We start from the raw sequence: 26790 nt of genomic DNA, 5'->3' as shown, positions 1-26790 counted from the left end.
GGGAGTCAGCGCCACAACCAGGAGAGCAGCCAGGACAAGGCAGCACCCCCTCCCACTCTTAAAGGCAGAGGCAGCGTCCTCTGGTGGTTGTTGAATGTCACTGTGAATGTGCACAGTTCGCCGGAGTCCATGGCTCAGCCACCGCTGACAGCAGTCCTGGCTGATCCACCTTCCCTCCAGCGGCTAGGGCTCCTGGCGGTGCACGGTGGGTTTGGCAGCTGCCTTCCGGTTCTCTGCTGCTGTCACCAGTCACATGTGCATCAGCGCCTGGAGGGAGAGCCCTCTGCCCTCCACCTCAACAGGCTTCAAGGCGCCATTTCCTTGGTGTTCGTCCCACAAACGGGTTCCCCCTGGATTTGCTGGCTGGTGAGGGGCTGCTCCAATCTGTCCACTTGCTTGGTGCTCCTGTCCGGGCTCCATGTCCAAAGAACACGAGGAAGCACGACTGCCAAGCGTGAGGCGCGAGCAGGCCCAGCAGGCCCTGCCTGGGAACGTGGCCTTGGCCATCGAAGGTGGAGCGGGCTGGCTCCAGGTGACACTGACTTGGGCTTTGGCAGGTTCCCTAGACCCGTGGTCGGCAAACTGCGGCTCGCGAGCCACGTGCGGCTCTTTGGCCCCTTGAGTGTGGCTCTTCTACAAAATACCACGGCCTGGGCCAGTCTATTTTGAAGAAGTGGCATTAGAAGAAGTTTAAGTTTAAAAAATTTGGCTCTCAAAAGATATTTCAATCGTTGTACGGTTGATACTTGGCTCTGTTGACTATTGAGTTTGCCGACCACTGGCCTAGACTCACCTGCCCCTTCCTGAGGACCTGGTGACACACCCACGGGAAAAGCACGGGGTATGAAGATTCAGAATCATCTGACCCAGGGGAGGACTTGGGATCGACCGCATCAAACACGGAAGATATTGTGAGAATGGCCAGTCTCTCAGCGCGACTGTGTTTCCCGGGCGGTTCACGTAATGACGAGGGAGGGGAAAAGGACCCTGGCGATCGCAGGGCAGCCTGACGGGAGGGCTCACGGCCACAGGCTAAGGCTGACCTCTGTCTGCACCAGCTGCTGCCACTCGGAGGCCTGCAGGGTGGGGCTGTCACAAAGGGGCTCTAGCAGGGTCTGTCTGCCAACATGGCCAAACTTCTGATGTCCCGAGGGCTCCCTGGGCAGGCCGGAGCTCAGCCAGCGTGCGAGGAGATGAAGATGCAGAGACACCCCCCGCCCTCCCACCCCCAGCATCTCGTCAGAACGCAGCTGACTGCATGCCCCTATTCGTGGCCCAGGGGGAATGCCTGGCACGCACGAGTGTCTGCAGGAGCCTCTCTCGGCCGCTCTTCTGGCCCAGCCAGCAGGAGGCTGGCAGACGAGGCCCTCCAGTGCCCTTGCCTGTCCCATTCTGGCAGCTTCAGGCCTGATGGGTTCGCCAAGGGGCGCAGGTGTCCTTGGGCTCGGGGCCATTGGAAGTTGCAGCAGGCTGCCCACCCAACCGCTGCAGGAAACCCCCTTGCGGATGATGCCCCGCTAGAGAAACCCGGGAAAGGCCACCACGGCCGCCACTCACCTTGGATTCCTTCTTCTTGAGTTTCTGAGGTAGACACGGTCTCTGAAGAAAGACAATCTGCTTGGTGGATACGTTCCCCTCCCTGTAACACACAGGAGCAGAGAATGAGTTAGGTTATACCTGGGGGAGCCCCAAACCTCGCAGACACGGCATCCCTGACTTCAAGGCTGACCACCCGCGGAAATGACAGTGAGGGGTCAGAACAAGAAGCTGCCGCTCTCCCACCCCAGGCCACCCGCCCTTGCTTCCGGGGTGGCCATCTCAGGCGCCCAACAAAAAGCTTTGCGGGCATCCCTGCAAAGTCAGCTTCACAGCGAGAAACGCCCTCCCCTGGATGTGAAAGAACAGCTGGCGTCGTGCCTAATGATGACAAAGTGGCTTCTCCAGTGCGTCTCAAAGGGGTGGCATGCCTCTTCCACATCTGTCTTTGGTAGTGAGGCCACCAGGGGCCGGGCTGGCCCAGGATGGGCAGGTGGATGAGGACCTGGGGGAAGACTCTGCCCATCGGCCGTCACAGGGACAGCGGGTGGAGGGCTGGCTGCGCACAGGTCCCGGCCCAGGCCCGATTCACCCTCCCGGAGGCAGGCCACGCCGCTCCTGCGGGCACACAACCAGGAAGGCGGCGGGCAAGGCGGGGAGTGGCTTTAACAAAGCCAGCGAGGGATGCCCAGGACTGCCGCTCCTTTTTATGGCCCAGTGCGTGCGTTTTTCCTCCAGGAAGGCAGGACCCCGGGAGTTGCCATTAAAGATGATAGAAATACTGTGAAGGGGATGGTTTTCTCCCCTGCCTCCACCCTTCCTATCACTTTCTTAAATCTATTATTTTGCAAATGTCCACTCTGCTGAAACACTGTGTCCCTACTTGGAGACTGAGGGTCAGGGAGAGACAACTCATATTTCCTGGTTTATTCCGGGGTTGGGCGGGGTGACCCACACATAATGTCTCATTTAGGCCTCCCCAGTGTTCCAAGGACTGGGGCTTTATAGACAGGAAATGAAAGCTCAGTAAGGAGCAGGCTCCAGAGCAGGCAGCCAAGACTTAAGCTCCGATCTGCCTGGTTCAATGCGGTCTCCCACTCCACTATAAGGGGTCATTTAAGGCACAGGGAAGTGGAGTGTTAGGGAGAACTATTTGGCAGGTGTGACTATCCGAGACAGACAGACAGACAGACAGAGACCTGTCTGACCCGTTGAGCTTAGTCCAGAACCAGCTGGGCCTTCACATTCAGACATGCTCCTGGTGACTCTTGGCCTCCGGCTTCTGGACCAGACTTCGTGGACTGGCACACAGACTCCAGGAAGCTACCTGGCTTGCCCCGGGGGGCAGACTCGGGACTTGGGTTCAAGTCTGCAAGCCACAAACCCAGGCAGGATCCTTTCTACTCCGCGGCATCGCCCTGTGCCCACAGGAGTCTCAGCTGAGCAGCAATACGGTGGCTTCCAGTGGCCAAGGGCCAGAGGTGGCTACAGACTGGCCCCTGCAGGTACACAGGCCGCCGCGTCCCAGTGTCAGGAGGGAGACACGTTGAGGGCCCAGACGAGCTTGCAGAGGGACGCAGGAAAGGCACTGATGGTCACCATCATTCGCCACCCTCGGTCTGAGCCCGGGGCTGCCACCCCCCCTAGATCACCAGCCTTGCCCCACGCTGTTCATCACCCTGGCGTGGTGGGTGTGCAGCAGGATCGGGGCAGGCAGAGCACTGAGGGCCACGGGCAGGAGCATCCCTATCGGTGGGCCAAGAGGTGAAGGAGAGGGGGCCCTTGATTCTTCAACTGAGGTTCTAGCCCCAGGTTCTGGGCCCCTTAGTGGTTGTGTGGCCTCAGGTACGTGGTTGAGCCTCTCTGAGCCTCAGTTTCCTCATCTGTAAAACGGGAATCAAATCTATGCTTAAGAGGATAGTTAGGAGGACTAGTGTAGACAGCAAACCCAGATGGCAAGGCTTTTAGCGCTGGGAGGACTCGGACAAGCCCATGGCTCAAGGGCTGGGGGGCAGAGCTGGGGGTGGACAAACCACCGTGAAGGTGAAATCGGAGGGAGTGCCACAAGCTAGGGCCCCGGCTCCAGGTCCTCGCGTGTTCTTCGTGGGGCTGCTGACCGGCACCATGACTGTCCTTCCCCCTCCATGGCCACACTGTCCTCGGCTGGAAAATGAGTTTTAAGTTTAAAAAAACCCACCTCGTAGGGTTTTTTGAGAACGAAAGACTTTACATACAAAATGCCTCTCTAGCCCGGCACAGGGCGCATAGTAGGTGCTGAGTTTCTTTGGCAACCGAGAGCCCTGAGTCTCCTCAGTCCAGCTGGCTCACCTCTGACGTGCTGGGCAGCAGTGCTTGACTGGCCAAGGCTCCCCAGGCAGGAAGAGGGGTGCCGTGAGAGCCCTGGGGCAGGTCGTTAGGAATCCAAAATCCTAGCTCTGCCACTTGCCAGCAGGAGAGCTCATGCGGCCACACCCGCCTCCCAGGTTACGTACACGAAGCGCTTGCTGGGCGCAGTGCCTAGCACAGAGTGAGCGAGCAGCAATAGCCATGACTCTTCTGTTACCTGTTAGTCTTGACGACGGGCGTTGGCAGCACACAGGTGAGCTGCCAGCCATAGGCAGCCAGCGAGTTCAGCAGGGGCACGTAGTCTGTCTGCACCTCGACGCCCTACGGGAGGAAGGCCACCGTGAGGGATGCTGCTGCCTCAGAAGAGGGGACTGTTCAGCCGCCAACTCCACAGAGCAGGAGGCGGCCCCGGCTCTGAGGATGCTTCGAGTTCACAGCCCAACTGCCAACGCGGGGCCTCTCCCGGCCTCATTTCAGTCCGCACGGTTGGCAAGGAATGAGCGCCAAAAGGATTCATCCATTAATTTTGTTTCATTCTCATTTCATGGAAGAAGCACAATCCCCTCGCCTCAAAGACGGATCCAGGGCATATGACAACACATGCTGATCCGGATGATTTCAGAGCGTGTCGTGGGGAGTGAAGTTACAGTGACAAATGATCAAGCCATTTGCTTCCAGACACACACACACACACACACACACACACACACACACACACACGCACACCTGTGCTATGCAGCCTGCCGTCAAGGGGTACATGAATGCTTGCCCGTGTTTTATCTCAAATCAGGATGGGGGGTTGGGAGACTTGCCCAACACTTGCCTTTGAATTTTTATTTGTACTTTATTTATTTATTTAAATATTTATTGATGTTTGTTTGTTTGTTTTTGCCTTTGAGTTTAAAAACTCAGTCCTGCTCCCACAGGGAGAGAACCCCAGTGTGAGGACTGCACGGGTCCCCGGCCTCAGGCCTCGTTTCTTATTCCGGCTCCTTGCTAACACTGAAGTGCAGTCCCACCCTGGCCTGTGTCTACACGGGCCTCCCGGTCTCTGCTAGGTTGGCTTCTGAGCATCTCTACATGTATCCAGATTCCTTTCAGCCGAGGCAGCCACGCGGATTCATTCTGCTAGTATTAGGAAGCCGTGGTGGGAGCAACGTGGATGGAGGCACCGTCCTGGGCTGGAGTTCACAGTCCAGCAGAGGCAACAGCACAGACACCCGAGAAACCAGAATACAAAGGGCCCGCTGGCAGGGCCGGGAGGCTTCGAAGGCCCGCAGAAGAGGAAGGACGGGGGCCGTGCTCAAGGCAGGCTTCCCGGGACTCAGGGCTGGGCCCAGGGCATCCAGGGGGGAGCTCCACACGGAAGACCATGCCTGGCTTAGATCCCCGAGGAGGGTGGGCTTAACTGAGGGCCATCCTGGCCAGGGGCTGTCCTGCTGGGGGTCTTTTTGGGAATAGAACCAGCTCGTCTGGCTGCCCTGGGCTGGAGGAGTGGAAGGCAGATGAGGGGACACCCAGCTCTGCCTCGTCAAATGGCTTTTAAAGCTCCTATCACGGAGCACCCGTCCCAGCGTGGCGACAGTCACCTGGTCAGCTGGCAATGAATTTATCAGTTTCTTCAACTGGATCCCATAAGTCCTGGCCTATGTCAGTGGTTCTCACTGTGCTCCCTGGGCCAGCAGCATCAGCAACGCCTGGGAGCTAACATACAGATCTTGTAACAGAGAAACCCACACCTGAACCCTCTATGATCATGTTACTCAATGTCACCCCAATCAATTAAAAAAAGAAAGAAAGGAAGAAAGAAATGCAGAGTCTTGGGACCCAACCCAGACCAACCAGACCAGACACTCTGGGCTGGGGCCCAGGGATGGGTGTTCAAGTCCTCCCCGGAGTTCTGAGGCAGCGTCGTTGGGGAAGCTCTGCCTACGTCACCCACTAGGTCTCTGCTGTGACAGTCTGCGGTGCTGAGGCCAGCATCGGCCAGCTGCCACTCACACCCTGCCTTCCCATCATTCTCCATGTGAGGAGAACGAGAAGCGGGATTTCTAAAGGAACAGCGCTGGTAAAAGGGAATGGAGGGGAGGAAGGAAGAAGGGCAGGGAGAAAAGAAGGGAGGAGAGGGGAAGGGGGAGGAGGAGGAGAAAAGGAAGTTAAAGGAGGGGGAGTAGGAAGGGAAGGAGAACTCGGTACAGGAGTAACCAATTTATTTACGGGTCAGGGGTAGAGGGGCCCTATTCTGGCCCTGTCCCTCAGGACAGAGATGGCAGCAAATGACACAGCACCCTCCCCCCCGCCTCCCCGCTTCTGCCTGACCCCCTGGACACAAAGGGACCTGCCTTCCAGACCAGCACTGGCCAACATCCCTCATGCTGGGCACCACCCTGAGAACCCCTGCCCCCCGCCCTGCACTCCGATGTAAAGAGAGTTCCAGCCACACTCGCGAGCTCTGGGAGGTTATGATTACTCAGGCCTATCAAGAATAACCTTCCCACTTTATCAGTCGCTGCGACAAACCCTCCACAATCAGACAGTAGCCATGGCAACCAGGACAAGCTTTGGCGCCTCACAAAGCCCTGCATGGCAGAATGGAGTCCTTTTATTGGTGATGTGCCCAGGCCGGGTTTTCTCCGCTGGCACTCAGGAGGGCAAGACAGTGGCCACCCTCTGCCGCCGCCTGACCTGCCTGCTCAGACAGGCCTCGCAGGGGCTGCTTGTGTTTTGCTCGGTTTTATTGCATTTTGTCACCACATTAAAGAGCAAGACCGCAGGATTTCTCCCAAACAGTTTCCCCCCCCTCCGGGTAGGGGATAGCAGCCAGAGAGGACAGAATCATAAAGACGCAAAGGAAATGGGAAAACACAACAAAACCCAAGGTGGCTGGTGAGAGCTGAGGGTTCAATCTCAAGTGTTAATATCTGGCTGTCACATGGTGGGCTGAAAAGCAAAATACACACGGCAGGGGGTGAGGTGTTACTCTCTGCCAGACTCTCCCACGCCTCCGAGCATCGGGGCTGGCCTGGATTAATTAACGTTCAGTGTGGTTTGCCACAGCATCTATCAAAGCTGGCTTGCATAGTATCAACACCGTGAGACGGCGTTTCTAAAATAGGACACGAGCCCCAGGCAGTCCGTGGAAGGCGCTCCCGAGTCCATTAGCAGAGGAGATGATAGGAAACCTGTGTGGAGGGAAGGGTCTCTTTGATCTGCCTTTCTGCGACGCTCCAGCGAGGACACAAATGCACAGACAACACCCCAAAGCCAGCCCGTACATGGAATGAAAAGGCGCTGCTTTCCGGGAGTAGGAGCAACAATTTTAATTAACTCTCCACTCTCCTGTATGGATGTGCGATCTCTCATCACACCTAGAGAGTTAAAAAAAAAAAAAAAAAAAAAAAAAGGACCCTGATCCGTGGAAAAAAGGACTTAATTTGTATTTATGGCTCTTTTTTCCTTTGTTCCCTATAATTTCTCTGGCGTTTTGCAAATCAACGAAAAGAAACAGGCATCCAATGACAGCCTCCCCTTACCCTCCCAAACCTGATGGCAACGGAGTGCAGTTTATGAAGAAATGCATTTGTCTTTTGATTAGTTTTTGAAGCTCCTCCATGCAGACAAGTAACGAGGAGGGAACACATGGGTCCAGTGAGAAAGTTTGTATCCTGAATGTCAGTGGCTCTTCCCTTTTCTCCCATTTATGGGAGCAATCTGGGAGAAAAGCAGCTTAAAAGACTCTGCTCCTTTTATGAGGCTGTAAATGAAGAGAGGAATTCAGTTTCCCATATCTGAACAGTGTGTGGGACCTGCTCTGGGCTGGTCTTTTACCCAAGATGGGGACTCTCTGCCTCTGTGCCGACCGCCACGGGTGGGGGCCCCTGGTTTTTACCGTGGGCACCTTTAGGAAGGGCCCTGAAAAAACACGCATGGGCCTTCTGTACATTTCTACCCAGACACTAATGCCCAACACTGCATTTGCACGATAATTTCTTTACCTATCGATGCCCTACCCTGGAAAATAAAGGCTTATCGCTCCCATACACACTTCTTACTTCCTTTTTCTTAGTGCCACAAAATGGTTATATGTACTTTTAATGAACCAAAAGTAGGTATTTAGGTTATTACGACTTTGCAAATATTGCTGAATTTGAGCTGGTTAAGTAATGCACTGTGACCATACCTTCCTTTTTAGATAATCTTTTCTTTTTCCTAGAGTTAATCATGACCTCAGTGTTTGTTTGTTTGTTTGTTTCATCTGCTTGGTTGTACAGCAACTGATCTCTAATTTATTCCACGTGCTCCAACACCTCTATTTTATGCCCATCCACAACTCCCGCGTGCCTAAATATATTAGTTCCATTCCCCCCCGCTGGAGGCATCATTTCTGGAGCTCTCTGCAGCCCTGCTCCAACCTGGTCTGGATGCTTTCCACGCCTGCGTTCTCCCTCAGCTGGTGTTTTTCTTTCTTGGCTTCCTCCTCATTTTGCTGGAGCACATCCTGTAGTAGCTCTCTGGGAATAATGCCCTGGAAGTCATGTGAGTCCCTGCACTCCTATAAAGGTCTTTGTCTTCACCCTTCATTAACAGTTTGGGTATAGAAGTCTGGGATGAAATCCTTATTTCCACTAAAATTTTTCAAGTATTGTTCCACTGGCTTCTAGATTTGCACAATTGCTCTGGTGATATCTGTTTTGATGACTAATACTTTGAGTGTGACCTGTTGTGTTGCTTTTAGGATGTTTTCCCCCATGAAGTTCCAGGATGTCACAATGTGCCTGGGTGTGGGTGTGTTTTACTCACAGGGCTATACACTTGATGGCTTTGCAATCTGAGGATTCTCGTCCTTTGGTTCTGAAATGTGTTCTTTCCCCACCCCCTCCCGCCCCCTTTGATAATTTTTCTTTCATTTTCTGTTTTCTTTCTTTCTGGACTTCCTATTACTCAAAATGTAGGATTGATATTTTCATTTTATTACTCCTGTATTTTCTTACTCTGTCTTTTTGATTTTACCTCCTGGAAGGTTTCCTTCATTTTACAGCCTTTTTATTATGTTTTTAAATTCCCTGCTGCCCAAAAAGACACAAAAGCTCTTTCTTGGCTTTTGACTTTGTTTTTATTTTATGTTATTTTTATCTTTATAGTATCTTGTTCTTGTTTCATGGCTGCATCTATTTTCTCTCTACACATCTTTTTAAAGTGGTTTCTACTGATCCCTGCATTATCTCGATAGTCACCAGGTCGCATGAGGCAGAGATGGGGGCCAGGGATCTTACCACCCTCCCTATGTAAGGACTTACACCAAGGCCCCGTTTTTGGCTCAGCAGTTCACTCCCCACCATCTCATGCTGATTTATGCTGTGAAGACCAGAGCTTTTCCCAGGTTCTGCAAGAGAGAGCGGCTCCCTTCCACATCCAGCTTGCAACTTTCTTCCCTCTTTGCTAAACCAATTAGCATTCTCCCACACACTTTCCATCTTCTAAAAACGCATTGAAATTTCTCATCTGCTACTTTTTCTTCTTTTGATCTTTTCATTCATGTGGGCATCTAATCTATCTATCTATCTATCTATCTATCTATCTATCTATCTATCATCTATCTGACTACAGTCAATTTTCATTATTCATGGGAGCTATGTTCTATAATGTAGCCACAAACACTGAATTAATGAATACTGAACCATTGCTCCTAGGGGAAATACAGGGTTAGGTTCCTGCGAGCCTCTGACCACATCTTCATCCCCGGATCAATACAGAAGCTTGTTTTGTGTGTATTTATGTTTAAAGGCACCTCGTTTAATGTACTTGGTTGCTTCATTAACGTCGAACGCATGGCCAACAAGCACCGTAACTCGTGGCTGAACAAGCTTATCTAACACACATATTTGTCCTGTAAGGCACATACCTAGGAATGCGCAACAGAAGTCAGGAGGCGTTGGCCAACACAGGGTAGATGAGAACTCGAGGAGGCATGAGGTGGCGGAGGACTGGACCTCCTGGGACGGAATGAGCAGGAACTGAATAAAAAACACTGACCGAACAGGGGGAAGTCAGTTCTTGAGCAGCCCACGGTGACAAACAGGGTTAAGAAGACCCACACCATCAGATGTCCCGAGAGGGCAGGTCACAGGAGGCCTGGAAACCCCCTCTGGGGTGGACAGTGAGGTCTCGGGAGGCCAGAGCCAGGACACTGCCGAGTGAAGTGGCAGATGGCAAGAGGTGAGCAGTGGCTGGAAGAGACCAGGCAGGGTGTGTAGACAGGGTCTCAGGGAATCTGGGGTTTGTCCTGACTGTGCCCAGGCTCAGCTGCGACCCTGGCCTCATACGGGGATGGGGATGCTAACAGCCATGCCCTCAGGTGGTGGAAACAGAGATATGAAGGCGGTGGGAGGAGAGGGCCACGCTGGAGAGAGGAACACGTCACGTCTATTTATCAAAGGGAAGTGGAGGCTGTGACACGGGGGCTGTGACACGGGGGCTGTGACATGGGGGCAGGCTTGCAGAAAACTCAGCGGGTCCTTCAGGACCCTAAAAGGCAGGACAGTCCTCGGTGCCACTCTTCATTGACGACTCTCCACACTTAATCAACCTAGCTCTGTGCTGGGCGCCTGGGAAGCAAAGATGAGTGCGCCTCAGAGATCCCGGTCCAGGGGCTTGGGGAAAGGGTAAGCACACGGTCCCCCCACCAGAGGGGAGCCACTATGAGGTGTGGTGGAGGGAAAGAGAGAGGAAGGGACGCCTGCCCTCCCTTCTCTCCGGGGAAAGGGCAAACCCCTCTGAGGCTGCCCCTGCGAGGCTGCAGCAGCCCTGCCTCTCCAGCCCCCCCCCCTCCACCCCCAGGACCACAGCTCTGCCAGCCCCAGGGAGGGGCAAGGACCCTGGGCGGCTGGAGAAGCCGTTGGCTTCTTTGTTTTACACACAATGCCCAGAAAAACATTTTGCTGATGTAATTAGGCCAACATAATAGAGTCTAGGGAAGCAGTCGTGGGTCTCATTTTAGACAACTTTGGCTTTCATAATGTTCAAAGAGAATACATTAAAAAAAAAAAAAAGCTTTGTTCTCAGATGTGGAAAAGGGGGCAGATGAAAACGCGTGCAGGGATCTTCACCCACCCCTGCGGTTAACGCACAGGTTAACGCACATTACCGCCCGATGTTCCCTACCAGGCCAGGAAGGCAACACACTCTGCAGCCCGTGGAGAGCCCAACGAAATAATAATAATAATGTTCTTATTTGAGACACACTGCCTGCGAAAATGGCCACAGGGGTTATCTCCCCGTATCCGGGCCTCGTCACCTCTAAAGAGGTAGAGTCCAGGCCGCTCTGTGACTTGCTCTGACAGAATATAATAGACGTGGCATCATGGGAGTTCTGAACCTAGGTCTCCGGGCACCTTGCAGCCTCTACTTGCTCATGGTATGAGAGGTCAAGCCCACTAGCCTGATGGATGGTGAGAGACACGTGGCCCCAACTAGCAGACATGAGAGATGCCACCGTGGACCAGGCAGCTGCCAGTCAGCTGTGACCGCAGAAGCCCAAGTGAGCCCAGCTGAGATGAATTACCTCCGTCAGACCAGCAGAATCACCCAGCTGACCCGTCACTAGCAACACTAAAGGTGATTTATTGTAAATACATTTTTTATTGATGTCAGAGAGAAAGGGAAAGGGAGAGAGATAGAAACATCAATGATGAGAGAGAATCACTGACCAGCTGCCTCCCGCACACCCCACACCTGGGATCGAGCGCACGACCTGGGCATGTGCCTGACCAGGAATTGAACTGTGACCTCCTGGTTCATAGGTTGACATTCAACCACTGAGCTACGCCGGTCAAGCACTAACGGTTATTTTAATTCACTAAGCTCTGAGGGTGCTTTATTCCACAGAAGAAACGAACTGACATGCGATTATTATTCTAGGAGGAGCCGAATGCCCAGGCAAATCCCTAGGAGGAAAAACGTAGTGAAAGTCACCTTGTCTGATTTCAGTGAAATAAAACGAAATCGCCACTACTGTGAATGGATTTCAGTGTTGCCGATTTTTTCTCCACACTCAGAGCTGGCACACTAGCCCTCATTTCCTCCAGGCCAGACACGCTGTGACCTTGCCTTACACCTGGAGCCCTCGAGTCTAATTTCCGATGACCTCCAGGGAGGCCCAGCCCTGCCGCCCGCACACCCTGGGAGGGACAGATCAAACCCCACGCTGGGGGAGAATATCTTAGCTCCGGACACTGCCCTGGCTTCTCCTAAGAGGCCACGCGTGCCAGGCTGGCAGGAAAAGCAGACCTGCACGTGCAAGATAACACTCTCCCGGGTTCCTGGAAAAGGGGGTGATCTGGTCCTGTATGTGCAGGGTCTCTGCAGTCACCTTCTCGACCTGTCTGCTGACACGTGCCTGCCTGGGCGAAGGACAACCACCAGAGAGGCGCTGGGGCTCAGGTTACGCTGGAGGTAACCAGGCAGCAAGTTTGGAAGTTCAGGGCGCGCCGGCTGGGGCCCACTCTGACCACTAGATGCGTCTGCGGTTCTGAGAGCAAACAGTGAAGCAGCTCAACGCTGCGGCGTCCGTGGGCTGCTCAGCAGGGGCCTCACACCGAGACAGCCAGGCTTCCACCCCCCGAGAAGCTGACATTTTACACACGCTGACTGCGTCCCGGTGAGCGTGTCCTCCCTGCAGACTTGGAAGCAGCTTTGTTTGAAAACAATTAAACACGAAACGTTCTCTCCATCCAGGGACCTGCCAAGTCCCTCCCACTTGCTTTTATGAGTGAGGAAATGAGACTTCCTGGGAGTAAATGGGATTTGCCACTTTATTACTTTTTCCGTAGATAATTGGTGGTGGATGAAGAAGCACATTTTTAACCTTTCTTTTCTGTTGCTCCCCTCCTCCCCCCGCAGCACCCCGCTTCCTTATCTACTACCTAGAAATGAGAGGATTTAAAAAGAGCATTCCCACCGTATGTAACTAAAAGGAATTGACTTTGGAGTAGGGGACTGGAAGTTTGTCAGCAAAAACTCTAGAACTTTGCCGAAACCGGTTTGGCTCAGTGGATAGAGCGTCGGCCTGCGGACTGAAGGGTCCCAGGTTCGATTCCGGTCAGGGGCATGTACCTTGGTTGCGGGCACATCCCCGGTGGGGGGTGTGCAGGAGGCAGCTGATCGATGTTTCTCTCTCATCGATGTTTCTAACTCTCTATCCCTCTCCCTTCCTCTCTGTAAAAAATCAATAAAATATATTAAAAAACAAACAAACAAACAAAAAACTCTAGAACTTAAAAACTACATCCAAGTTATTACCTTCATCGACAGTAGATGCCTGACACCTCACCAATAATCATAAAAACGCTAATCCAGAAGGTGGCTCTGAATAAAGGCTGGTTCAAAATCTTAACAGAGGAGACCATAGAAGCTAAAGGGTGATTCCATCGTCACCCTGCAAGCCAGCAACAGACAGAGCCCCTCAAAGCACTGTGTGCTGGGCTGGACCGGCCTTGGGCTCATTTGGAAAAGAGAGTGGGGAAGAATTGTGACCCTGGGGGATGCTCCACACAACAGATTTTTCTCTCCCTGACTTTCTCCGCCTGGTAAATTCAAGGTGCCACAGTCCCGCGTTGGCATGCGGACAATATTGTCTCCAGTCAATATTCTCCTCGTTGTGACCCAATTGTCAGCATCCGTTGCTATGGTTACCATGATTCTAGCTCGACCTTCTCTCCTCCTGCACCCCTCTCCCTCAAGCCAAATTATGTTGCGCTAATCCCATAGCATGTCCTCTGAGGACCCTGCTCCTGCTAAGCCTACTTCTCAAAGGGCTTCTGGGCGCTGGAAACTGCCACCAGGAATATATAACCTTCCGGACATGTCAAGCCCCCGTGTGCAGTGCCCCCATCACCACGAGTCCTTCCATTCTCTCCGGCTCACTGATTCCCGACAGCAGCGATTTGTAACCAGTGATTTGTAGCTAATTACTAAAATTCAGCAGCACACCAAAAAATACCTTTTTTTTTGCCTGACCAAAAAATAGGTATATAGTAATTTTGATTCATTCACACCGGACAGCTATTGTCATGCTGGCTGTTGTCATTTTTTTTTTTTTTTGGACAATTTAAGGGAAAAGAAGTCAGCGCTCTTGACTAAAGAGTTTTTTCAGGTATTGCACGGCACACCAGTTGAAAATCGCTGTTCTACAGTCTAGGGATAAACCCACCAGAGCCTGTAACAGATGCACTCTGGGGTTTCCATCAGCATCTGGACTGTAACCCACCCCAAGATGAGCTGATGAAGAGAAAACCAAAGTCAAGAAAAGCAAAATGGTCTCAGAGAGACGGGCCAGCTCTATTTGGGGTCCTCTAGAAAATTCCCCTCTGCTCCTGCCCCATCGCTTCCTCCTATCAATCCCTACTTGGGACTGATTTGTGCACCTATTTATCGCTCTCTCCTTCACTGGAATGCAATCTCCACAAAGGCCAGGAGTCAATCTTGTTGCCAATGAATCCCCAGCTTCCAGGGAAGTGTCTGACATAAAACATAAAAAGAGTGCTCAATAGTTGTCTAGTGAATGAATGAATGCACCTGTTCTTGCAGATTTGGGTTAGGTTCCACCACCACTGTCTTATAGCCTCAAAGTCTCATTAAAAATTGCTGTAAAGCACATCCAACGTTGATGAAACCTAAGTTTACCATAGACATGTGAGTTAATCTGCCAGGATAATATGATTCCATTCTTGGAGGCATTCTGTATGTGGAAGTTGAAAACATATTCATGTGTGAAAGTTAAACACACAGAGACATACCCTGGCCATCAACGACGAAGGCTGTTTTTACGTTTTAGTGAAGATTACCCGGCACATCTTTAAACTGACCATAACCAAATCCATCCACTCCCTGCATCGGTGCTTCTACAGTGTGTTGCAGATCGTCCCATAGAAAGCTAGTGTCTATTTCTCCACCTCTTGAATCTGAACTTGATTTTGTGACTTTCTTTGGTCAATGGGCTATTAACAAATATGATGCAAACCGAGGCATGAAATAAGCTAGCACATTGGGGCTCTTAGGAACCCTGCGACCGCCGCCCCGTGAAGAAGCCCGGCCGGCCTACTGCCAGCTAAGATATGCAAGGCCCTGTTGTCCCAGCCAACAGCCAGCCATGTGAGTGAAGTCACCCTTGACAAGGTTTCTTTCCCCCTTTTAAAAAAAAGTAGTGGGATGCTTTCCACAAACATCAACTGTAATCTAGTTTAGAAATCCACCATGTAAAAACAGATTAAAAAACAGCAGCTCTTGTTGACACTGGCGTGCATGGGTTGTTCAGAATCTTCCCCGTTCTCCACTCTCAAACATGGCCTGATCCTCTTCTCCCCAGGCCCAGCTAGAATGTTTTTGTGGAGCCCACGAGAATCCTTGTTCTTCAGATCCTGATGGCCACCCAGTGTACTCCATGTCCTCCTGGCTTTAGGCCTCCCACAGGTCCACCACCTTCTAGACCTTTGCACAAGCCACTGAAGAAGATGTGAAGCAGGACAAGGCACAGGATGGCATCATAGGGACCATAAACAAAGACCTCCCTCCAATCAAAGCATGTCCTTGCTGAGAATAGCTCCTCAACCATGCATAGGCACATTCCTTTAGTTTTACTAAAATTCTTGGCCAAGTGAATTTAAAAATGAACGAGTTCCAAGGAATGACAATGAATGATCACTATAAGGACACCTGCCAACCCTATATGCTCACTGACTTAATATACTAAGTTCTTCTTGGAGAACCATTTGTCTTGTCCTCATCTGTGGCTCCAAGACTGTCTATGCATTTAAAAGTTCTTATAGGGGCCACATGGAAAGCATGAGAAGAAATGCAGGCAGTTCCTAGGAACAAAGACCAGCCCTTGGCTAGCAGGCAGCAAGGAAACAAAGACTTCAGTCCTACAACCATAAGGAACTGAATTTGGCCAACAACCTGAATGAACTTGGGAGTAGATTCTTCCCTCAGAACATTTAATAAGGAACGCAGCCTTGTCAACACTGGTTCAGCCTTGTGAGACTCTAAGTAGATTACACAGTTGAGCCCACCTGGACCTCTGACCTATAGAAACTGTAAGATAATAAATTTGTGTGCATGTGTTTAAAGCTCTTATAGAGTCACCTCCCACTGTTCTAATCTCAAGCACATTGGGAAAACCCAAAGATTAAGCCCTTCTTATCACATTGAAGATTGTCCCCTTCTTGTCATTCTGTGACATGCATTGTAGGTTTTTAAAGCATACCGTTTTTTTTAAAAAAAATGCATTTGTCATAAGAGTCTGAAAATGTCAGTTTCTTTCACCCTCCTGTCCTCTGCAACAAAGCTCTAAATTTACCATGCCCCATGGTCTTCACCAGAACACACACCTGCCTCTCCCCTCTCATGAGTTTTAAAAGGTTCCTGGTGATTTAGAGCCTTTCGCCACCCCTCAGGAAGCTTGACGATGAAGAGAAATTATTTATGGGTGTGGAAAGGCCAAGGGGGTGAGCATTCATTTTTAATGATTGCACTCCTTCCCTCCAGTTAAAAGAATCAATCCTTCCTGCCCGAATTTCCTCCATTCATCATGTTCTCACAGTGGCTGACACACAGTAGGAACTCAATATTTATTTGTGGAATAATTTTTTTTAAAAGGCCCAGCTCACTTGTATAACTACATTTTGTACAGGAAGTGAAATATGGTTGTCTGAATATTGAGTGTATGGAAGAAAAAAGATAGAGGTTAAAAGTCAAATCCTTCCTTTTGTCATCCCACTCTCCGAGCTGTCACCAAGTTAAAGAGATATTGTTTAAAATACTTCTGGGAGCATCCCCTGCTTTCCTCGTCCCACTCAGTGGCAAACACTCTTGGCTGCCAAAGCCACCAGCCGCTTGGCAGCCCAGGCCCCCCTTCCCACCTCTCACCCTCTCCAGCCCCAGTGGACTGAGATCCTGCACAGCGACATGGATCTGGGACCCGGTCCTGGCCAATGGGACTCAAGGAAAACTCTGCTTGGAAGTTTTGGTAAATGCTTTACTTGCTAATGAAAGAAGGGTACACGGCAGCTGTCATCATGTTTGCATGAGACTCTTGCAGGCACCCTGGGCCTAGGATCATGGGGAAAGACCTGGCAGACAAGCTGAGGACCAGAATGCAGGAAGGTGACAGCACCCGGGCCCCTGATGATGTCCTTAAGCTGTTGGAAAAGCTGACTCCCCCTTCTTCCAGGGAGATGAGATGAAAAATGCTTACTGTTTAAGCCACTTCTAGTTGGCTAGTCTGCTATGGACAGTGGAAAGCATCCTAACCAATACCCATGATGACCACACCCATTCTCTCACCGTGGGACCTCTCTCCCAGGCTTTTTACTGCTTTCCCCCATTCCACTCCATCTCTCCAAACACACATCATCCCTTCACTCTAGAATAAAGGTAGGAGGCATCTAAGGAAATCAGTGAGTCTTAGGGACTGAGGAGTGTGGATTTACAAGGACAGAAGGAAGGTACCTGGCCCTCCAGGGATGCTGACATAAGTGAAGTAAACCCCCAAAAGGAGGAAGAAGGTCAAGCCTAGAATGAGTTTAGGTGTATGCGACTACACATACACACACCCCTTTTAAAATTATGTTCAAAGCAAGAATTTTACAAAAAAGAATATACTGAAGACAACAGAGAGTGGAATTATTCGATTCCTATTTTACTTTCTTTTCTACAGAGGAAAATAAGTACACAAGTGGACCCATGCAGTTCACACCCGTGCTGTTCAAGGGTCCAGTGTATTTTTGATCCACGGCTGGGAACCGCGTATGCGGAGGGCCAACTTAAAAGTTCTATCAGAGTTCCAACTGTGTGGATGGTTGGTGCCCCTAACCCCTGCACTGTTCAAGGGTCACTATATATCTAAAGCGCAAGAAAGGAAAAGTATGGTGAGACAAAACTAGTTATTTTTTTTAAAATTAATTGTTAATCACCTAAGTAAAATGACCATTTCTCTATATAAAAATAAAAATAATTCAGATAAAGCTACCTCCCACCCTTCCATACCAAGTCACACATAACCACTGTTAGTTATCAGGTCAATGGATGCCCTTCCAGGCCTTTTTCCTGCATTTACATATATCCACAGAAAATACGTCATATAGTTTTTGTGAAGTCCCCCCCGCCACGCCCCATTAATAGCATCATCTGTTTATATCTGTATTCATCAGGGTTCTCCCAAGAAACAGAACCAATAAGATGGACAGAGATAGAGATATAGATACATATATACCTATACGCCTATACATATGATGTCTGACTTAACAAGTGGGTACCATAGTCTAGCCAGATTCACACATAAAATTAACCATCACAGTATCATTATGCAACTTGTTTTCTCACTTAACATTTTTGGAGTTCCTTCGTCAGAATATACAGAATGGCTGCATCCCTAATAAGAATGTAGCACCCTTTGTGTAACCATTCCCCTACTGATGGATATGTGGACGATTTCCTTTCTTTCTATTACTAATAACACTGAAATGATGTCCTGGTATATGCCTTCTTGTGAACAAAGAGTGTTTCTCTAGAAGAGATGGACATGAGGTGTGGACATGAGGAGTCATGGGGAGGATGAGCATTTACAATTTTTAACAGAGGTTGGCCACCTGCTCTCCAAAGCAAGCCTCCAGTTTTACATTCATCCAACCTAAACGCACGGCGTTTAAAAGAAAAGGTGCCCGGCCTTACCGTTCAGCACATTTGTGTGTCACGATCTAAGCTGGGGAGGGACACAAGGAATTGATCGAAGTGAAAGCGCTGGGAGAGCTGATAGAAGGATCTAAGGATGCCCTGACAGCTGGTGGCCCTCACCTGCGCCGTGCTTTGCTCTGGGCTGGTAAAGGAGTGGAGTTCCATCCCGGGAGGGGCTGGGTCTTCAGCCCTGGTCCCTTCACAGCAGTGATCACTCATGGGCATGATCTCTATCGCAGGAAGAAGGCAGAGGACTGCTGTCTTGGGCACTAAAGGCTCTGATCTCAGTACCAAAATAATTATCTTGGAGAAACTGTGGCAACGAAAAAAATACCAGATGGTTTAACAAGAACAAATACTGGCTCCCTTGTCAGAGCAGGTGGTGGTGAATTCTAGATACCATAGAGATGGAAGTTACTCCCTGGCAGATCCAAGCGTCGATTGTTAAAGAGATGGTTGGAAGCCCTTGGAAAGAAAAGATGGCTTCCCAGCCGCCTGCAGGTGTTCGTGAAGAATCAGTAAGATCTAATGTGTTGCTGGAAAAGGTGATGGGACAGGTGGGGTGGAGGCATGCTCCAGAGTGAGCTTCAATGACTGAAGTGCACCTTATCAAGCCTCTGATGTGTCCTTGAGGGATGAAAGGGTGACAGGTGAGATGGAACAGTAGGGCCATTTGTAACCTCTGCAGAGAGGTTTGGGTAGCATTAGGGACTGGGGGAAAGATTCCCACAGCATGCCGAAGGATCGTGTCCTCCATCTAGTCTGTTTGAAACTGGATAGGACAGGCACCACCTTAGACATAAAACCTTCAGAGAAGCCAAAGCTGGGATAATCCCTCCAAATGTGTGATGTCTATAATCATAATAAAAATGTCCCAACATGCTATAAAAATGGACAGAAGCTATTGGATGAGGTGAGTTGGGAGTCTATTCAACAACAGATGGAACATACAGGTAGAGGATGGACAGAGCTGCCTACATAGCACCTCACGTAACGAAATCTGTAGTGAATGCTCCAAAGCCAATTCCATCTCCAGCTGCACCCGCAAAGCCCATGCCCAGCTTTAGGGGGACCGAGTCCTCGCAGGGAGCAGGCTGCTCTCTAGGATGCGGGCACTCCTCTGATCTCAGCAACCGAGCACATCTCGGAGAGTCTGATGTGCTCTCAGATCCATTTAGGTCAGGAAGATCCATTATGATAATTATGTGTCTTAATTTAAGTTATTTACACTAATAGTAAGTGCAGAAGAAGTTGTTTCTAGGAAAATTAAGTAGAATGTGTTGAAGAGACATGACAAAGGACACATGCTTAAAAATGAGAACCGTGGCTGAATGAGATGTAGGGGGAGAGGGAAAATGGAAGAGACTGGGGGAAAAAAATTCATGACAATAGAAGGATTCTGCAGCCAGATCCCTTTCCTGACACTGGATTTTGGTGACAGTGCACTTTGGGGGTGGTTTAGACAAGGAAGAGGAAGCGGAATTCCCATCAGCAGACCCCAGACTCAAAAAGAATGGCAACTGGATGTGTATTTACATATTTTACATTAAGAGAAACTATGTAAGATATTAATAAAATTTTCTTTGGCTCTTTTTAAAATTAATTGACTCTTCCATTAATCCACCGCCTCCATACCAATCGCATCTGCTAAAAGCTAAAAGTGCTTTAGTTGCTGTCTGATGCTCTGTTCTGGAAGCACTTCTTTTGAAAAAACATCCTCACCCGAGGATATTTTCCCATTCATTTTTAGAGAGAAGTGGAAGGGAGAGGGAGAGGGAGAGGGAGGAAGGGAGGGAGGGAGGGAGGGAGGGAGAGAGGGAGAAAGAGAGAGAGAGAGAGAGGGAGAGAGAGAGAGAGAGAGAGAGAGAGAGAGAGAGAGAGAGAGAGAGAGAGAGAGACATCGATGTGACAGAGACACATCGATTGCCTTCCACAGACTGGGGCCAGAGCCTGCAACCTAGATGCGTGCTGTTGAACAGAAATGAACCCATGACCCTTTAGTCCAAGGGCCAATGTTCCAATCACTGAGCCAAAAGGGCTAGGGCTGGAAGCACATTTTATAAGCAGCACTGAGGAACTCCAGGGAATGGAGATGAAGAAGGCTGTATAGCTCAAAGGACCCGATGGTATCCACAAACTCTCTGGGGGCTCAGCCAAAGGATGTGCTCCCTCAGAGAGAAGAGGGTCCCTGTCTCTGTCTCTCAGAATCTTGCTCTTTGCTTATTCATCCAGGCAGTATTCACTTTCCTTGCAAAGAATTACCTTTCTGCTCACACTCTAGGTTGTAAAATCAAAGAATGTAAACAAAATGCCCATTACCAAGGCCCTCTGGATGGACTTTTATCCTATCCACAACTGCCTTTGATTTTGGCCAGAGTTTTCCAACTGAGAAAAGACACAGTTATTTGCATTTGACTCCACACTTTCCCTAGCCCAACCTCGACTGTGCTTTTAGAACAAGATCAAGGCAATAGGGAGAGGATCTTTCTACTTGATGATACCAGGTGACCAATAAAAAAAAAAGTGGTGCTTACTATACGTTCACAACCTTCTAATGTAGTATTTATTTTAATTCTCATCAACTTTGAGATGTTGTTGCCAGTGTCCTCATGTACACAACTGAAAAAATGGAATAACAAAGAGGGGGTGGTTTACTTCTCATACATGTAGTTACGCAGCTGGGAGACAGCCAGGATGTGTGCAGGCCAGACTCTACAATCTACGTTCTCTTTCCAACATTTAGCACCGTTTGCGGGGCTGTGAAGAGTGAGGTAGGTTTTCTTGTGAAAGTGTGTGTGTGTGTGTGTGTGTGTGTGTGTGTGTGTGTGTGTGTACACAGAGGGAAGCCAGGAAGAGGTGGCTGAACTGAATGCACACAGAGCTTAGAATAGTAATAGTCACAGGAAAGGGTCAAGCCAATGCCAACCAGGAGAAAAGAGAGAAAGCTGGTCAGACATGCTTTGTGCTCACAGCTGAAGGGTTCACAGGGTGGCCTGGGAGGACAGCGGTTGCCCAGAAAAGCAGGGTGAACCACAAGCTAAGAGGAACCTGCCCAGGGCTTGAACAGAAAAGACCTTCCCCACAGGCCAAAGGGGTGGGGAAGAGGGGAAGTAGCTGGGTCTGGAGGGTGGCAGGCCAGGGAGCTAGACCAACCCCACACACCTGGAGGGCATGCAGAGGAGGGGCCCCTGTCTGTGGTCAGAGCCTCGTCAGAGAGTTGAGCTGTGGGGATGTGCTGGCCACACGGCTGTGTACACGTGGTTCCTCTAAGGCTGGATTCTCAAAGTGGGCTGAATAGAAAACTCGGGGTTGGGGGGGGGGGAGCCTGGGTATCTATCTGTGTTTTAAAAAGCTCTCCAGGTGATTCTGGTACAAGCTCAATTTTGAGAACATTGGTCTACTCTTGGGCTGAACCAAAAAGCCTGCAACCCAATGCAGGAAGTTATTGCTGGGTGACTTGGAGAACAAAGCTGAACATCCCCAGGCCAAGAAGCTCAGAGTAAAGGGAGAAAAGTAGATGAATAGAGATGAGTAATAACAGGAGCCCAACAGCTTTATGTGTAGAGCATTATGGGAACACAGAGGAAGTGTCTTTAACCCCGAAGGAGTCCGAAAGGCTTCCTGGTGGAGGTGACCTCTGAGCTGATTCCTGAAGACTGCCTACGCTAGCCGCAAAGAAGAAGAGAAACCAACAGGGGTATAGTCTGCCCCAAAGAGATCTACTCTCCTCTTCCCCTTGAGAGGCTGATGCTGCTAAAAGGGACAGCTGTCTCCTTCCACCGTGGGCAACTTCGGGGTGCTCCACAGACACCGGAGGGAAGAGCAAGTCTGGAGACTTGAGCAGGGAAAACGGATGAGCAACATCAAAGCCATCAATCCACTGGTCATGAAATTCAGAAAATCTGTTCCTGCCCAGCTGGATGCCAGCCACACCTGTACCTTACCGTTTGAAATGTGATAAAATAAAGGCCCACCCAGTGGTAAACAATTACAACGGGCTCCCCAGGGAGGAAAAGAAGACCCTAATTTCTAGCATTGGCCAATTTCCATGGTGGAAGACTTCCATCGTGGCCAATTTCAAGCTACCAACCTGACTGAGTTTTTGTCACTGAATATGGAGTCGGGAAAACACAGAAATGGTTTTGTAAGCCAATGCTCACCACTGGGCTTATCACAGGTCTTTAAAAATCCTGGTTCATTTCCAAAGAGTCTTAGGGGAAAAGCCAAAGCATTCCTGGAATGAGTGACTGTGTGTGTGTGTGTGTGTGTGTGTGTGTGTGTGTGTGTGTGTTGGCGGGGGTGGGGACAGGGGACAATCACAAGACCCAAAACTAATACCACGAAATAGATTAATGCACAAACATGTAAGAGGTCAAGAGGAAAAAGTTCAAACATCTGAGAAAGAAATAAAATTGACAAATCTAATGAAAACCAATCTGCAATTCCAAGAAAAGTTTCTGAATAAATGTTAATCTTTTCTGATCTAAACTTCTTAACCCATCAGTTTGACCTCTTCAAATTAAAAAGACAAATGTCCTTATTTATATCTCCCTCCCACAAACATTTTATGCAGTATGCATTCATTGCAGTTACCCATCAAGGACACAGATAGTTTCAAAGGTTAAAGAAGATAAATCATTGGGGAACTCTTTCCATCGCTTTCACCATAGACACCTGGGGAGTGTCGCACCCCTACTGTCTTTTAAACACTGGTTCTTAAAGCTGACTGTGCATCAGAACCTTTCCCAGGCCACCCCTCCTGTCCCCCCGGGAACGACTGTGAAAACACAGATCCCTGGGACCCAACCCCAGAGTTTCTGACCCAGCAAGTCCAAGTGGGGCCCAAGAATGTGCATTTGTAATGACTTCCGGGTGGTGCTGATGCTGCTGGTCCTGGGGCCACCCTTTGAGAACCACTTTCTTAGATGGTTTTAGATCACTGCTATCAAGTCATCTTTCTTTTTTAAAAAATATATTTACATTGACTTCAGAGAGGAAGGGAGAGGGAGAGAAGCATCAATGATGAGAAAGAATCATTGACTGGCTACCTCCTGCACGCCCCACAGGGAATCGAGCCCTCAACTCAGGCATGTGCCCTGACCGGGGAATCCAACGGTGACCTCCTGATTCATAGGTCGACACTCAACCACTGAGACACACCGGCTGGCTCAAGTCATTTTTCTTGAGGAAACCACAATGCCCTCCCTTCACAGCCATGTTTATGGGCAGACAACAAGAGATCGGACACCCATCCCCATGGCCTGCCGATCGCTTCTGCACATGTATCTGGTTTGGGTGCAGGCATGCATGGCCTGCTGTTAAAACCAAGTGTTCAGAGCGAACTGAGTGTTGAAACTGTTTTAATGGGGTCAAGAGCCTCAACGGCTACCCCTGTTATTTCATATTTTACCACCATCTGGAGCCTTCCTCTACCACGTGTGGTGGGCTGGTGAACTGCACTGCCCCATCTTGTGGTGGAGGAAGGCTAAGGTCCCGAGAGGGGACATGACCTGCCCTGGCCGGACTGTGCATTTTAAACTGGGCCTCGCTTCCTTTGCACCCCACTTTCAGTTTGGGGCCCACTGGGACCAAGGTCAGGCGGAAGCGACAGGGAGCTTCATCCCAAACCAGGTCATCATCTGATTCCTCACTTTCCTCACTACATGTGCTCTCAGGACTCCGTGCCCGACCCTCACAGGCCCTGGGTTTCTGGAATTCCTGTTTCTAATTAGTACAGTTTTTCTCGGTACTCTGTTGCTGCCGCACTTGCAAGCAGTTATTTCCTATCACTGCTCCCGACTTCACTGCTGCAGGCTTAAAGGTAACAGTGCCCTTGGGGTGCCCCACCCCAACACTCAAGTGAGGGAGTCACTTCCCAAGGACACCAGGGTGTGGAGAGCATGTGCCATCACCCCTCACAAAGACCTGCACCCACCTCTGTCTCAGGCACAGGGAGCAGGGTTTACAGGGGCCCCTCAGAGCGACACCATCTCTGTGTTCTCCCAGGGCCTGCTGAGGGCATCCAGGAGCCAGCCCTCTGTGTTCAAACAGCTTCTTCTCCTTATACATCCCATTTGCTGAGTGGACAAGAGCAGAGCCTAAAAAGTCCCTGCCTCCATAGGTGGAGAAGTGCCTCCAAAGATTAACCACAAAGTCTCAGAAACAAACCAGCTCTTCCCAAGTCCCAGAAAAGCGTGGCTCCAGGACGCCTCTGCCCACTGCAATGTGGTTGCCTAAGGGGTCAACATTTCCTAAAGACGTCCTTCAGCACTTGATGAGTTAGGTTACGACTGGGACCCAACCTCTGTGCCTCAGTTTCCTCATCTGCCAAACAGGAGCAATGATGGAACCTACCTGGTAAGCTTACTGTGAAGATTAAAGGAGCACCTGGGTGCCACCTTCCTCCCAGGATGCCTGGCAGATGGGGCGCCCACGAGGATGCTGCTTTTATCAGCACGGAGGCCACCAACTGCGTGTTTGCCTCATGTATGTCCCTTAAGAGTTTTCACTTACGTGCAAATCAATGAAAGAGGAGTCGTTTCCCACCGAAGGGTCCGAGACACGTAGTGTGCTTTTCCTACAGAAAGGGAACCACGGGGCCCATCCCCCAACGTGATAAAGGAGGAGCAGGAAAAGACAAAAAGGGGTCCTGGTAGGGTCCACCAGGCCAAACGGCCGTTCAGAGGAGAGCCACAGCTGAGCGGCAGCCACGGGCAGACCCAGCAAGCGAATAAAACCATCACCGTCCGAACAAAAGCAGTGCCCCTGCCAACCCCACACTTACTTCCAGGACCGTCCATTGTTCGACAACAATAGCATCATAGCCCGGCATGGTTTTGCTATCTTCTGTGGAAACAGCTTCAAAGATGAATACTCCATCTGTCAAGCTGTGTAAGGAATCTGTTGGAAAAAAAAGAAAAAAAGGGTGGTGGTGGTTCTGTAAAGCGTCTGTGGCAGAAGCCTTACAAGCAGCAAAGATTTTCACTGCATTCATTAATAATCCCAATCAGAACATCTTTTCAGCACGTTAATTAAAGGAGGCACACACCGCCATCGAGTCTAGCCCCATCAGAGTGAATGAGACTAATTTACCTCGCAGTTTTGAATAATATCCTTGATTTTATGAGCCCAAATTTCATTGTTAGCAATCACCATCTGATTTCACGCGTTTACCTTCCTTTCCACGCTCCAATGTCAGGATGCACTGGGGAGAACTTACTCAGGGCAAAACACAGCCATTTAGAGACAGTTTTTAGAAGAAACCTATATTTAGGTGAGGTACGTTTTTTTTGTTGTTTTTTTTTTAAAGCGGGGATAGATATGACACACCAGATCTGAGCTTGTCAGAGGCATGCTAGTTGTGCTGATTCTTGGAAGTTCCCAGGATGTGGGCTGCCGTACAACAAACAACTCTTTAGGCAGCTCTTGTCAACAGGCAGAATTTGGGGGAGGGCAGTTTTCCCAAATGATTTATCACTGAAAACATCCCCCTGGGCATTGCTTTAGTCCATGGGCCAAGTTCTGGGTTCTGTACAATTCAACAAATGTACGCTCCACAAATAGCATGATTCACGACTGTTTTGGGCAACGAGGGTATAAAGAAAATCACAGCGGGGTCCCTACCCCTGCAGAAGACAGTAAGGGAGGAGCTTTCTGCCTTTTTTTTTTTTTTTTTTGAATGGCTCCTAATGCCCTAGATTCATTGAGATCAGAGACTGTGGGAAAGAGGACTGGACATAGAAGCAGGTGGCTTGGGTCCATGCTTTATCAAGGTAAGTGATGTGATCCCTTTGAGGGACTTGGTCTCTCATCTGTGAAATGTGGTGGAGGACAGAGACTCCCTCCTGGTCCCTGGATTCTACTCTACAAACCACTGCTCAGTCAGACTGCTAATGGACTGACTTGTGGCCCCCACACCCCAGCCCAAATCCTATGTTGAAACTCTAACCTCCAAAGTGACTGTATTTGGAGATAGGGCCTTTAGGGAAATCATTGAGGTCAGAAGGGTGGGCCCTAATCTGTCAGGTCTGATGTCCTTATAAGAAGTGGGACACCAGACCCCTTCCCCGGTCCTTGCACAGAGGAAGGGCCACATGAGGACACAGAGAAGGAGTTAGCTGTCTACAGGCCAGGAAGAGAGGTCTCACCAGCAACAAAATTTGCCAGCACCTTGATCATGGG

The 26790-nt window shown here is 49.9% G+C and overlaps 1 protein-coding gene across 1 annotated transcript in view; it reads right to left on the bottom strand.

Moving 5' to 3' along the window:
* RFTN1 (raftlin, lipid raft linker 1) overlaps positions 1-26790 on the bottom strand; it is a 173851-nt gene that overhangs the window by 9584 nt on the left and 137477 nt on the right. Inside the window, exons 7-9 of the mRNA XM_079794541.1 lie at positions 25394-25509; positions 4100-4203; positions 1558-1639 (exon numbers count right to left, since the gene is read on the bottom strand). Coding sequence (XP_079650667.1) covers positions 1558-1639; positions 4100-4203; positions 25394-25509 — 302 coding nt within the window. The remainder of the gene's footprint in view (positions 1-1557; positions 1640-4099; positions 4204-25393; positions 25510-26790) is intronic.

The sequence above is a fragment of the Cnephaeus nilssonii genome, assembly GCF_951640355.1.
Source record: "Cnephaeus nilssonii genome assembly, chromosome: 17".
In the NCBI taxonomy this organism is placed as follows: Eukaryota; Metazoa; Chordata; class Mammalia; order Chiroptera; family Vespertilionidae; genus Cnephaeus; species Cnephaeus nilssonii.
Note: the sequence above shows the minus strand (reverse complement) of the source record. Positions and strands in the feature narration are given on the sequence as shown.